This window comes from Schistocerca serialis, chromosome 3, assembly GCF_023864345.2.
Source record: "Schistocerca serialis cubense isolate TAMUIC-IGC-003099 chromosome 3, iqSchSeri2.2, whole genome shotgun sequence".
Lineage (NCBI taxonomy): Eukaryota > Metazoa > Arthropoda > Insecta > Orthoptera > Acrididae > Schistocerca > Schistocerca serialis.
The window spans coordinates 539375204-539389228 of NC_064640.1; the positions used below are offsets into that span (position 1 = coordinate 539375204).

The following is a 14025-nucleotide window of genomic DNA, read 5'->3' on the forward strand; positions in this document are numbered from 1 at the left end:
TAGTGAACCTGTGCCCCTTCAAACCCCTCTTGAAGCTGTGGCTGTCAGAATGACAACGCAGGAAATAACTGTCTACAATTTATATCTTTCTCCAAATGGTGCAGTATCCCTGAACATATTGGCTGCACTGGTTGATCAGCTCCCTAAACCTTTCCTATTTCTGGGAGATTTTAACGCGCGTAACTCCTTGTGAGGTGGCGCCATGCTTACTGGCCAAGGTAGGGAGGTCAAAAATTTACTTTCACAACTCGACCTCTACCAGTTAAATACAGGTGCCCCACATACATCAATGTGACACATGGCACATATTCAGCCATTGATCTCTCGGTTTGCAGTCCTGGCCCTCTCCCACCTATCCACTGGAGAGCACACGATGACCTGTGTGATAGTGACCTCTTCCCCATCTTCCTGTCACTCCCCCGGCATCATGCCCATGGATGCCTACCCAGATGGCCTTTAAACAAAGCAGACTGGGACGCCTTCACCTCTGTTGTCACCGTTGAATCTCCCCCAAATGGTGCCATCGATGTTGTCATTGAGCAGGTCACTACAACGATTGTTTCTGTGGCAGAAAACGCGATCCCTCGTTCTTAGGGTGCCCCCAGCGAAAGACAGTCCCTTGGTGCTTGCCAGAAGTTGCTGAGGCAATTAAAGACCATCGGCAAACTCTACACCAACGTAAGCAGAACCCTCCCCTAGAGCACCTAATAGCCTTTAAGTGGCTCAGAGTCTGTGTTCACCAGCTTACAAAATGATGGAAACAGGAGTGTTGGGAGAGGTACGTGTCGACCATTGGGTGTCAGACATCACCTTCCCAAGTCTTGATGAAGAGCAGACGTCTTTTTGGGTACGAGACCCCAACGGGTGTCCCTGGCATTAACATCAATGGCGTGTTATCTTCCAACGCATACGCAATTGCCGAGCACTTTGCTGAGTACTATGCTCAAGCCTCTGTGTCGGAGAACTACCCCCCAGCCTTTCAGACCCTGAAACGGCAGATGCCCTATAATGTCCCATTTACAGAGTGGGAGCCCCTCAGCACCCCTGCACATTGCCCCGACACAGCTCGTGGGCCGTACCTGATCCACTGTCAGATGATTAAACATCTCTCGTCTGACTACAAGTGCCATCTCCTCGTCATCTTCAACCGCCGACACACTATATGTTCCAGCAGCTTATAAAGAATGTTGGTGAGGCTGATGGTCAGGCAGCTATCCACATCAACAGGGTTTTGACCGGATTTGAGCACAGGAATGATGACACAGTTTTGTTTTCATTTTGGTTAGTGGTCATTTCTACATAGCACAGATGAGAACTGATAGATTCTCTCTCTCTCTCTCTCTCTCTCTCTCTCTCTCTCTCTCTCTCTCTCTCTCTCTCTCTCTCTCTCTCTCTCTCCCTCCGCCCCCCCCTCCCCCTCTTGATAAGAGTGTTGCAGTTTTTTAAAAGAAAACTGAAAGATAAATTTGGTTTTTAGTATGTTCGCTGTTCTTCTGTTGATTAATTTGTTCTGTCTGTTTTGGAAAGTCTTTGTCTTATCTAGACAGGATTTGTCTGTTCTAGATGGGGTTCACCTTGGGTATATCTATAGTTTTTCCATTAATTCTTATGCCTTCCGTAAGGCAATTGGACACAATATCTATCTTGGTATGATTAATAAAAAAAGTTCTGTTTGGTTAGTCCATTCAGACATGGTATCAAAACTTGTTTGAAACTCCGCTAAGCTATCGGAAAAAGAAGATAATGTCATCAGAAAATTACAAATGAAACAGGTTTTGACAATTGTGACAATGCTATATTTCCCATCCCAATCTATTTCTGCAAAGATATCACAAACATGGACAACTTAGGAGAAATACACTTCTTCTAGTTCTAAATATCTACACCTGTTCCAGTTCTAAAGGTCATCACATTATCAAAATAGAGCAAGGATAAAAGGTCAGTAGGAAGTTAATTTATATAATAAGAAAAAAGAAAACAGTCCACTGCTGTGATAAGTTTCTGTATAGCCATTATAAATACACTTTACTGTCGAACACAAATCTGAAACAAACCGAGAAAAAATGTGGTTTGAAAGTAAACTGGCATCGAGATGAAGGAAGAGCACTTGATAGTAGGTCAAAATTTACACCAGCCTGAATATCTTCATAAGATTCCACTTACTAAGCAGACACACCTTTTTTTGCTGCAGATTTTGCACCCTGATTGCACTGACATGGCAAGCCATTTAGGTTTTCTGTGGTTTCACTAAATCAAATTAGGTGAAGTCCATGCTAGTTCCTTGAAATAGGCAATTTCTGGTTTTCTTCTCCATTCTCGTACATTTGTGCTCGATCTCGTAAAAGTAACTGTCAATAATTGTGTGTTAAACCGAAATATTCGACTCTGTGAAGATAAGTTTAATAAAATATTCATTTCTCTTAAGAATGTTATTTGATTTCTGTTTTTCATTACAAAATTATGTATTGTTAATGTGCATTCAGTTATTTAGAAAATCAAATTCATTAAAATTTAATATCATCATTAGTTTTATTTACTCTCATTGAAAGGTTCATTTATTCATGACAAGCAGTGTTACCAGATTAGCTTACATTAGATATACTTCATGTTCCATAGATCCAGTGGGAGGAGATCCTCAATGATGTAGAGCGTAGGGCATGTCGTGGAATAAGGTTGCATAATACATACTTAGAGAGAGAAAATCCTAATGTCTTTTCCACACATTGTAAGTAAAATTGTACTCATGGATCTGGAATAAGTCCAGAAATCTTAAACATATAAGGTCTGTTCAAAAAATTCTGAACATTCATAACTTTGCACCAGTGGTGTATTGGAGCAAAATGCAGTTGGCATCCCTGCACATGCCTGTGTTTAATTTACAACTGCCAGAAGTTTCATTGTATGTCTGTTAGTTATTGTTCAGTGGTGTACCGAGTAGGACATTGTCACATAGTTTACGAATTTTGGCCGAGTTAGAGGAGCAATGTGTTTGCATTAAATTCTGTGTGAAGCTCAAGAAGACACACCAAATGATGCAGGAAGCCTATGGTGATGAAGCCTTACTCGGTGTTATGAATGTTTCACATGGTTTAAAAATGGCCAGACAGACGTTAAAGATGACCCTCATTCTTGACGCCCCTCAACGTCTAACGACAGTGCATGTGTCAGGAACGCCAATAAAATTGTGCATGCCAGTAGAAGACTGACTGTCCAAGAGATTGTAGAAGACTGTAACATTTGAGCTGGATCATGTCATGAAATCCTGACACAGCATCTTGGAATGCATCATGTTGCCACCAAGTTCGTCCCACAGCTTAAGAGTCAAGACCAGAAAGGCCTTTGCCTCGCAATCTGTGAAGAGCTTTTGGATCTTGCAAATGAGAAAGAGATGTTCCTTAAGAGAACCATAACTTGTGATGATATGTGAGTCTACAGTTAAGGTGTTGAGACCAAGGTTTAGTCTTCACAGTGGATCAGAAAAGGTTCTCCAAGACCAGAAATGTCTCCTCATGTCAGGTCAAATGTCAAAGCCATGGTGATAGTTTTTGTCAACTTTGAAGGATTAGTTCATTGTGAATTTGTGCCACTGGGACAAACTGTTCATCAGTGGTAGTATCGGGACATGTTGCAGCACCTGCGAGAAAATGTGAGAAGGGTACAGCCTGAAATGTGACGAGACAATTCATGGCTCATGCATCATGATAATGCACCCGCACATTCATCCCTGTTGGTGTGAAACTATTGCACAAAAAATGCAATCACTGTGCTGCCTCTTTCTCTGTACTCTCCAGACCTGGCCGCTGTGGACATTTTTATCTCCAAATTTGAAAACCCTGTTGGAAGGATGAAGATTTGCAATGATAGACAAAAGACAAGAGAAAAGAAAATTCGCAGACAGTGAACGGTGTATCAATTGTGGAGGAGAGTATTTTGAAGGAGACCATGCACAATAAATAAAAGGCAAGTCTAAAAATAATTTGTGGATAAAGTTCTAGGATATTTTGCACAGACCTTGTATTTTCATTTAAGTGTCATTAAAATTATTTGCCAGAAAATATATCAGTGTGCAATGCACTGAGATGCATGTGATAATTCTCATCCAGATTTTGTATTACACTCAGATTATTTGAAATTATTAGCAATCATGCGTATCTCTACTAATAATTTTTTTAGTGGAATAAGAGTTGGCCTGCAATAAATTTTTTGGGCTCCTCTTAAACTGAACTTCATAAGCAGCTAAGCTTTTTATGGCTGCTGGCAAGTTACTGAAAATTATTTGCAGTAGTGATTCAGTGAACTGATGTAGCTATCTGAAAAAGATATGTTATTCAAGACAACTTTAATTAAGCAATAAATACACAGATCACCCAAAAAATTATGACCACTGCCCACTGCAGGGTTGGATGCCTCCTGGTAGCGTTGCAGGCACTTGATGCAGTAAGAAAAGTATGTAAGCCAAGCAAAGAAAGATGGGGAACTACTCTAGCGAAGATATGCACTGCAAATGGAGAAATCCACTGATATTAGTGACTTTGCAAAGGGCAGAGTATTACGAGGTGCATTCAAGTTCTAAGGCCTCCGATTTTTTTTCTAATTAACTACTCACCCGAAATTGATGAAACTGGCGTTACTTCTCAACGTAATCGCCCTGCAGACGTACACATTTTTCACAGTGCTGACGCCATGATTCCATGGCAGCGGCGAAGGCTTCTTTAGGAGTCTGTTTTGACCACTGGAAAATCGCTGAGGCAATCGCAGCACAGCTGGTGAATGTGCGGCCACGGAGAGTGTCTTTCATTGTTGGAAAAAGCCAAAAGTCACTAGGAGCCAGGTCAGGTGAGTAGGGAGCATGAGGAATCACTTCAAAGTTGTTATCGCGAAGAAACTGTTGCGTAATGTTAGCTCGATGTGCGGGTGCGTTGTCTTGGTGAAACAGCACACGCGCAGCTCTTCCCAGACGTTTTTGTTGCAGTGCAGGAAGGAATTTGTTCTTCAAAACATTTTCGTAGGATGCACCTGTTACTGTAGTGCCCTTTGGAATGCAATGGGTAAGGATTACACCCTCGCTGTCCCAGAACATGGACACCATCATTTTTTCAGCACTGGCGGTTACGCGAAATTTTTTTGGTGGCGGTGAATCTGTGTGCTTCCATTGAGCTGACTGGCGCTTTGTTTCTGGATTGAAAAATGGCATCCACGTCTCATCCATTGTCACAACCGATGAAAAGAAAGTCCCATTCATGCTGTCGTTGCGCGTCAACATTGCTTGGCAACATGCCACACGGGCAGCCATGTGGTTGTCCGTCAGCATTCGTGGCACCCACCTGGATGACACTTTTCGCATTTTCAGGTCGTCATACAGGATTGTGTGCACAGAACCCACAGAAATGCCAACTCTGGAGGCAATCTGTTCGACAGTCATTCGGCGATCCCCCAAAACAATTCTCTCCACTTTCTCAACCATGTCGTCAGACCGGCTTATGCGAGCCCGAGGTTGTTTGGGTTTGTTGTCACACGATGTTCTGCCTTCATTAAACTGTCGCACCCACGAACGCACTTTAGACACATCCATAACTCCATCACCACATGTCTCCTTCAACTGTCGATGAATTTCAATTGGTTTCACACCACGCAAATTGAGAAAACGAATGATTGCACGCTGTTCAAGTAAGGAAAACGTCGCCATTTTAAGTATTTAAAACAGTTCTCATTCTCGCTGCTGGCGGTAAAATTCCATCTGCTGAACGGTGCTGCCATCTCTGGGACGTATTGACAATGAACGCGGCCTCATTTTAAAACAATGCGCATGTTTCTATCTATTTCCAGTCCGGAGAAAAAAAATCGGAGGCCTTAGAACTTGAATGCACCTTGTATTGTGCAGAGCCCGTGAATGAATATCTTGAAAACGACAAAGTTGGTCAAATGTTCATGTGCTACTGTTGTGAGCAACTACGGAAAGTGGTAGAATGGCAGTGAAAGTACCACCAGGCACTAAGTGGCTGGACATCCATGACTCTTCACTGAATGTGGGGTTTGGAGGCTTGTCTGCTCTATAAAGTTCGATACATAGTGACTTAAGACATCTCTTGTGAAAGAGCACAATGTCAGTGGATGTACATGTATTTCAAACCACACAATTCAGTGCACATTGTTGAACAAGGAGCCCTGCAGCAGATGGCTCCGGTGTGTGCACATGTTGGTCCAACAACATTGTCAGTTGTGTAGTGGGCTCTGGATCATCGAGATTGGACCATGTATCGCTGGAAACGTGTCAGCTTGTCAGATGAATAATGTCTTTGCTATATCAGGTTAATGGTCATCTCCACAAACACTATTATCCAGGTGAATGGCTCCTCGTAACGTGCACTGTGCCATGGATGCAAGCTGGTGTGAGCAGTATTGTGCTATGCATTCTCCTACACTTGTAAGGAACTTGTGGGAGTAATCGAAGAGGCCATGATGATGATGATGTCATCTTTCAGCAGTATTATTGTCCATGTCTCCATGCCAGAATCGTGCTACAGTGGTTTCAGGAGCACGATATTAAAATCACGTTAATGTTTTGGCCTCCAAATTCGCATGATGTGAATCCGGTGGTTCCCATCTGTGTCGCTATCGAGCACCATCACCACGCACACAAATCAGCAGTCGGTTGTTTCTGAGAAAAAAATGACTTGTGTGTAGACACCTTTTGTAACATAGCTCCACAAATCTACCAACGAAGAGTAGAATTGATGATAAGCAGAACAGCGATATATTGCATCACAAAGATGATCCAACAAGTGGTTAAGCAGATGGTCATAATCTTTCGGCTTGTCGGTGTGTATTGGGAAGCAGTAGTTATTATCCTGAGTTCTTTTAACTGGCTCCTGCAGTACATTCTTAAGTTAACACCACAGATAATTTGTATTGCCCACTTTGGACTCTGAAAACTTTAGCTTGGCTTGATGAAATACCCAAAAAAGGTCTCATAACACATTATTGAATGAAAGTAAGTGAATTATGCTAATTTCTTTTTCTTTTTTTTTTTTTTTTATGTCACCTATGTCTGACAACATACCCATTGCAAATAAATGGCAGTTCTGTGGTATGCTCCTTAGAACTGAATTTGTTATCAAATCATAATCTATGAATTTATCACTGTCAACCTCTTCTAACTCCTTGTCATATATTTTAGACATATACCTCTTAAAAAGTTCTGAACTGCACATAGTGTCTTCTCAAAGTTCAAAAACAAAGAGTTGGCTAGGAAACATTTATTAAGGTACACGAAAATTTTCTTAACCAGTTTTTCTAAAACTATGCTTGATTTGCTATTTATGGCAATGTTTGTATCATCTACAAATAAAAGAAACTGGGCACTGAGTAATTTTACTGATGAAAGGTCATTAACATGATTACTATAAAGAAGTCTGTCAGACCTCCTTGTTCTTGTGTATATATAAAACCATTGTTTGGCGAATGTATATTTTTGTGACGTCCTGTTATTAATTATACTTCTTGAAAGCAGACGTTATGGAAATTTGAATATTTTTAACAGTGCAAGATTTAAAATACTTGGAAACTAAAACACAGCAAAATTTTCAGTATATCTTTATATTATGTGTTACTAAAATAACTGTAGGTAGTTCTCTCTGTAGGAGTCATAGATTATCATCAATTTTTCATTACACCTATGTGGAAAACACCTTTCAGTTTCGATAAATTGCATGTGAAATCAACATAGTGTAAATATTGCACTCCATAATGTTATGAACGAAGAAACTTTGCCACATTTTAATTTTACAATATGAAGTTGAAAGTAATTCTCCCTATTCTTTTGAAGCCCTAATTTATATTTCCATCACTTTCAGCCTGCATGCATTTCATGCAGATGTTCCTAGAACACCCCAAAATGTGACGTGGGTCTCTTGTTTTACTCTTGAAACAAGAATGGAAAAATACATTTGTTTTCCATTTTTACATCATTTTTTGTGTGTTTAAGGCTTATCTTGTATTTGTAGTATTGTTCTGACAGTGTCACTAAACTGCTGTGACCAACATCCAATAAAAAGTCTGGGTTTCATCTGAGGTTCCAATGAGGTCTTTTGTCACAGTCTTCATGAAGACCAGTCTCATCATTACTTCTGTCGTGAGAAAGCTTACAAGAATTCTCAGTGTAAGCAACATCCACTACTGTATAGAAAATGGCCACAGGCCATATTCGTGTTCAACAAATTTGTGTGTAAGTTGCACACATTTATTTGAGACAATTTCACACCACCTTTTTTTCATGGTATAAAAGATGATTAAAAATTGTGGGTTTTCCTTAGCCAGGATCATTGTTTACTGATTTATGCTTAGAATTTCAGCTGTGGACTTTTTGAGCACAAAGGAAACCAGTGTCATGTCTTCCATAAAACTGTAAACAGTTTTTGTCATATTTTGATTCTTATTCAGTGGAAATTGCCATGGAATCTCCTTATTGTTCCTTTTCAGTGTACTTATGTATGAGAGACCATCTTTGAAAGTTCATTGATTAGCTCTACCAATGCGTAACAATTGTTGTCTGTAATGTTTCTCCGCTTGTTTTCAGTGGGTTCCACCAACAGAAGAACAGTCTTTGTGGACAAAATATGACCTTTCTCATGCTTTAAAAGGATGTGGCCATTTATGCCTTTCTCAGGATAAATGTATGCATCATACAAGTAATTTGTACATTAGTCAATTAAGCTCTGAATTTTCAAGCCATATTTTGCCAGTTTCTTTAGTATGAACATTCTAGACTACACTTTCCACATAAAGGTACAAACATTGCATTGATACATTATATTGCACCTACCGAGTAGCTAAGCTGATTATTTTCAGTGAAATGCAGAAACATCTGTGAAATTGCTGCTGACTAGTCTACTTCTTTCTTTCTTTCCTCATGAACTCTCTTTCATGAACACCTGGGTTATCAAATAGTGTTGCAGATAGTGAAAACAAAAATGTTCATTTACTATCAGTGTATCTGAAAACATCTCTTGCTTGTTCTGTTAGTTGCAAATAGGTTGGGAACCGATTTTTTTAGCCTTATTTTAAAATGGCTGATAGCACTAATAGTGTCTTCAGTTCAATGACATCAACATCTTCAAGATAAAAAAATGATCATTAAGTGTTAATATTGTCATTGTTGTCCATAGAATGATTTTGTGTAGAATATCTTGCATAAATAGCAGATTCCATACCTTCAAAACAGAAGGATTTTCCCATAGAGTTCTCGCTCTCTCTCTCTCTGTCCAGGCAGCTGCAAAACACTGTTGTGTTAGCTTGATCTTACAGTAGTTCAGTTGTGTGCATTGATAACATCTATTCATACCAAAGAAAAAGCTTCTCCATTGTCGTCAGATGTAACATTGTTAATCACTGTGTTTCCTGTTCTGAATTAGTTTTGTTATCACTAAAAATCTCAAATTCACTTAGTCATTATTGGACACCCAAATCAATCTCATATACAACATGTTGCATAGAGGGCCCAACTTTCCATGCCACGGAGAAACACTCACATTCAACAAAAGCACAATGCACAAACACTCTGATACATCTGCGAGACCTCTCAAGATCCAAAAATAGGAAACAGAAGTGCAAAAACATGCAACAAGAGTTCTGGCATGTGTACCTAGCAACCCAAAAGGAAGGTACACTTTATGATTGTTGTGAAATATCATAGAACAAAAAACGTAGTGGTCTGAGAGACTGTCCATAGTACTTAAAGGATATAATATGTGCAAGAAAGAGTAAGGGCCCTAAGGTGGAATCTTGTGGATCATCACATGCAATATGTTCCCAGATGGATGATCGATGGCGTAACACAGGGCTTTTTCCTATTGACATCCTTAGTTCCTTGTCACAGAGATACAATGTGAACCATTTCGCAACATTGCTTGTTACACTATAACATTCTGATTTACTTAAAGGGGTATTGTGGTTTACACAGTCAAATGCCTTTGATATATTACAGAACATAACAGTAGCATGCAAGTTACTGTCTAATGAATTATGTACATTCTATATAATGAATGGAAGTAATATTAACCACAAGGCATCTGTAATTGGTGATTTTGCTGCTGCATTAAACAACATCCTGTGTCACATTAGTGCACCAAGATGCCCCTAAAGTTCATAGTCAAAAATCAAACCGATGAAGAGAGAGAAAAAAAAAAAACAGACTTTCAGGGCTAATAGTGCAGTGGCGCATCTGTAGTGGTTACAGGGGTACCCTTACAACCACCACAAGTGCACCATTGCACTATTCACCCTGAACTCCCGATTTATTTATTATGAAGTTCAACAGCTGTGTCTGCCCACATTACAAAGTTGCATGTGAGTACAGTCTCACTGCGTGTTAATAGCAAATCAATATCGAAACCCCCTAGGAATCCAAATGGAGATTTTGATGATGTATTATTTGTAGTTGATTGAGAAACCACTTGTCTGTTACCTATTCTAAAATTTTTGAGAATGCTGACAAAAGGGAAATTCGTTGGAATTAGATGGTATTTGTTTGTCTCCTTTGTTTGGGAAATGTTCCAGTGATAAACGGCTGGGTACACAAATAACTCGATATATTACTAAACTGAGGAGAACACTCTTCAACCAATTTTGTTGATAATTTATCTCGACTTTTAGCATTTTTTCTTGTATTTTAAAGATCTTACGGTAGATTTTACTACTTGCTGTCGTGAGGGTCATATTCATATTACTGAAGTTAGTTGTGTGTAATTTAACATAGCCTTTGATAACACAGGTTATTTTATTTTATAATCAGTTTCAGTCTACGTGATCTTCATCAGGTATGTTTAGAAAAGACAAAAAGAATTTGTATAATTATCATTGGGAGCAATACATTAATGCATAACAATATTGGATAGAAGTAGTACTTACGTAAGAGATGTGGTAAAACAGGTAACAGTCATCATAGAACAACATAATAATCATGCTAAAATAATATATAAAATATCATAAAGCATAACAAAACTCCATGTAAACAAACACAAATTACCAGTAGTGCATGGTCACCATCAGCAAAAGAAAATAATAAAAACAGAACTGTTACAATACAAGTACACTTGTGCTAATACAGTAGCTATAATTTTAAAATGCCTGCTCTCCTAGGCACATTTATGAAATGCATAGTGTAATGTTAAATATAATGGAAGCAGCATACCAAACGTCAAAAGAATACTTGGGAACAGTGAGCACACACACTCTGGCATCACTGATATCAGACAATGCTGCATGCTCCAGTAACTGGTGAGGATGTGGGTGGTGTGCAACTTGTAATGGTCTTGCATGAAATGTTCCATAACATCTACTGAACCTGGTAACCCCGCCTTTTCAGTAATAGTTATTAAATGCTTGCTTAAGTGTTGCAACATGAAAGCTATCTGTTTCTCCTCATCTCTGGTTCTACCAGTCTCCTCTTTCACTATATCCCATATGGTCTTTACTAGGTTATCTTGAATGTTTTGCAGTATGCTTTGTAATAATAGAATAATAATAATAATCATAAACTTATACACACATTTTAAAAATGATACAGGGAAGAGTGCAACATTATCAGTCTAGAGAAATTGACAGAAATTAATGGAAATAAGCAAGGTACCATGTTTTGTAATGTGTTTATAGCTCCTGAATATCTTCAACACTACACCTAAACTATGAACAATTATAGGACAATGGAAACACACAAAAATCACAACACACATACCAGGAAGACCTGTAAACCAGTATATAGAATAACTTTAGGTATCATAAACTGATCTGTCAGAAATTTTTGAATTCATAATGTATCATGGTTGACCGAGGCCTGCAGAATTCCAAGACCTTTTATAGACATATAACCCACTTCTGGTAGTATACACGTTGCATCACACATGTCAAGTGCAGTCTAAAATATTTTTAGAATAAATGATTAATTTGGTTTATTTCATAGCAGGTTGGTTGCTGGGTTGTTACAAAAGTAATGTTCCTTTATTTGTCTTTATTTTTAAAATATTTAACATTACATGTTTAAGCAATCCTTCGTATCTTCATATATTTACTTTCAAATTAAACTTGAGTATTCAAGTATTAGTATTCCAAAAGAAAAAGCAGAAAACACTAATTAGTAGATGAACTTGAGGTAAGGAATAGAATGTGTTCAACAGATTAGGAGATAATATAGTACAGAAATTAAACAGTTGCTCCTTAAAACTGAGATATATGTGAGATTGAATGCATGTTGTATCATGGTTTGTCACCATGGATGAGGATGTGTGTCACTTACATCATTCTCCAACATCAGTTTTTCTGACCTGAAAATTAAATTACTTTCCATTTGTGGTATGCAGTTCATTCATTTAGCATAGTTTAAAATTAAAACAGACAGGTGATGTATATTTCTTTCACATAAATGAATCCTATCATAAGTTTTACACATTTTATTTGTTTACTTGTATCTTTTTTGTGTTTACATTTTAAATAGGTTTGTGTAAATAATTGTTTCAATTCACTGAAATGGAATTGCCCTTTTAGCCCTGACAGTGTGAAGACACGCAGTGATGTGTTCTACCTACAGCCTGAGAGGTCCTGTGTACCAGACAGTCCTGTGTGGTATACAGCATCACCTTTGGGAAAAGATCTCCTTGCAAAAATGCTCAACAGGTTGAAAATAGTGAAAGAAATCAATGAAGCAATATATTGCTCTTAGGGACCAATCATAATGCACACACATTTGTACATGTGTGTGTGGGCGCATGCGCACATGTGTGTGTGTGTGTGTGTGTGTGTGTGTGTGTGTGTGTGTGTGTGTGTGAGAGAGAGAGAGAGAGAGAGAGAGAGAGAGAGAGAGAGAGAGAGAGAGAGAGAGAGAGAGAGAGCGCACATGCACATCTGTTGTCATATTCCATTACTTTGTGTCAGTGACCTGTGTACAAGCTCAGAACTTCATTGTAAAATGATATAAAACTGCTATCTTACAGACTTAATGAACTGAAATGAATGGAGTAGTAGTAATAAAGTGAAAGACCTATCTATTCAGAGGTTGATCTTAGCGCAATAAAATATAAAGCTAATGCTGCAGTGCAAGAATTCGTTTTATATTTTTTGTGGAGCGATGAATATTTAAAAATGTGATAATTGTACATTTTTGTTTTTGTAAATGAACAGTGGGTACTCAGCAAAGAACATTTGCTGAAATGAAACTGTGATCAAAACTGCCAATCCTGTTTCTGTTTCTTCCACCCCTCCCCTATTTTGACAGTAACTTACCTTTTCAGAAATTTCTTTCTTGAGCAACAAAATGATATTAAGATTTTGAAATAATTTATTTTTACTAATGTAACAGACATTTTTACATTGTGTATGAGGAGAAAGAGAGAAAATGAATATGAAAATCTGTGTGCAAATGGCACTGCTCAGTGTTTGTGTGTGCCAGCATTCCCTAGTTTAAACTGTGCTGGTTTGTGTATATTGTGTATAATAATTGTAAATTATACAGAAAAGCAGTTTAGTAATTTTTAAAACTGATTCTTGGTTTTTTATTAATTTGGTACCTCTATTTCAAACTATAAATAGTCAGAATTGCTCCACACAGAATCGTATTGTGTAAGGATTGCAATTTAGTGTAGCATTTTTCTCTGTTGTCGACTTTGTCTATCAAAAAATTTAATAAATTTCCGCAACAGTAATATTTTGTTCTAATGTTAACATTTTAGGTCTGCCTTGTACTCAGTATATTTGCAGGTAGCTGCTAGATGTGTTTGAAACTCATCATTAAAGGAAAACAATATCAGGAGTTGAACATTCACACATCTCAGCAAAACAAATTGCACAAAATTATAATGTCACTTATGTATAGGGATGGATCAGTAATCAAAAAAGGAAATGTTAAGTGCCAGATAGCCATGTAGAAGGGACAACTGCAAAAAGTATCTCAGCTCATGAACATAGTCCTTTAGAGAGAGAGAGAGAGAGAGAGAGAGAGAGAGAGAGAGAGAGAGAGAGAGAGTGTGTGTGTAATTT

The 14025-nt window shown here is 38.3% G+C and overlaps 1 protein-coding gene across 1 annotated transcript in view; it reads left to right on the forward strand.

Moving 5' to 3' along the window:
• Positions 1–13691, forward strand: part of LOC126470412 (zinc finger MYM-type protein 2-like) — a 444979-nt gene extending 431288 nt beyond the window's left edge. Inside the window, exon 23 of the mRNA XM_050098266.1 lies at positions 12538–13691. Coding sequence (XP_049954223.1) covers positions 12538–12712 — 175 coding nt within the window. The 3' untranslated portion in view covers positions 12713–13691. The remainder of the gene's footprint in view (positions 1–12537) is intronic.
• The last annotated feature ends 334 nt before the right edge of the window (positions 13692–14025 follow it).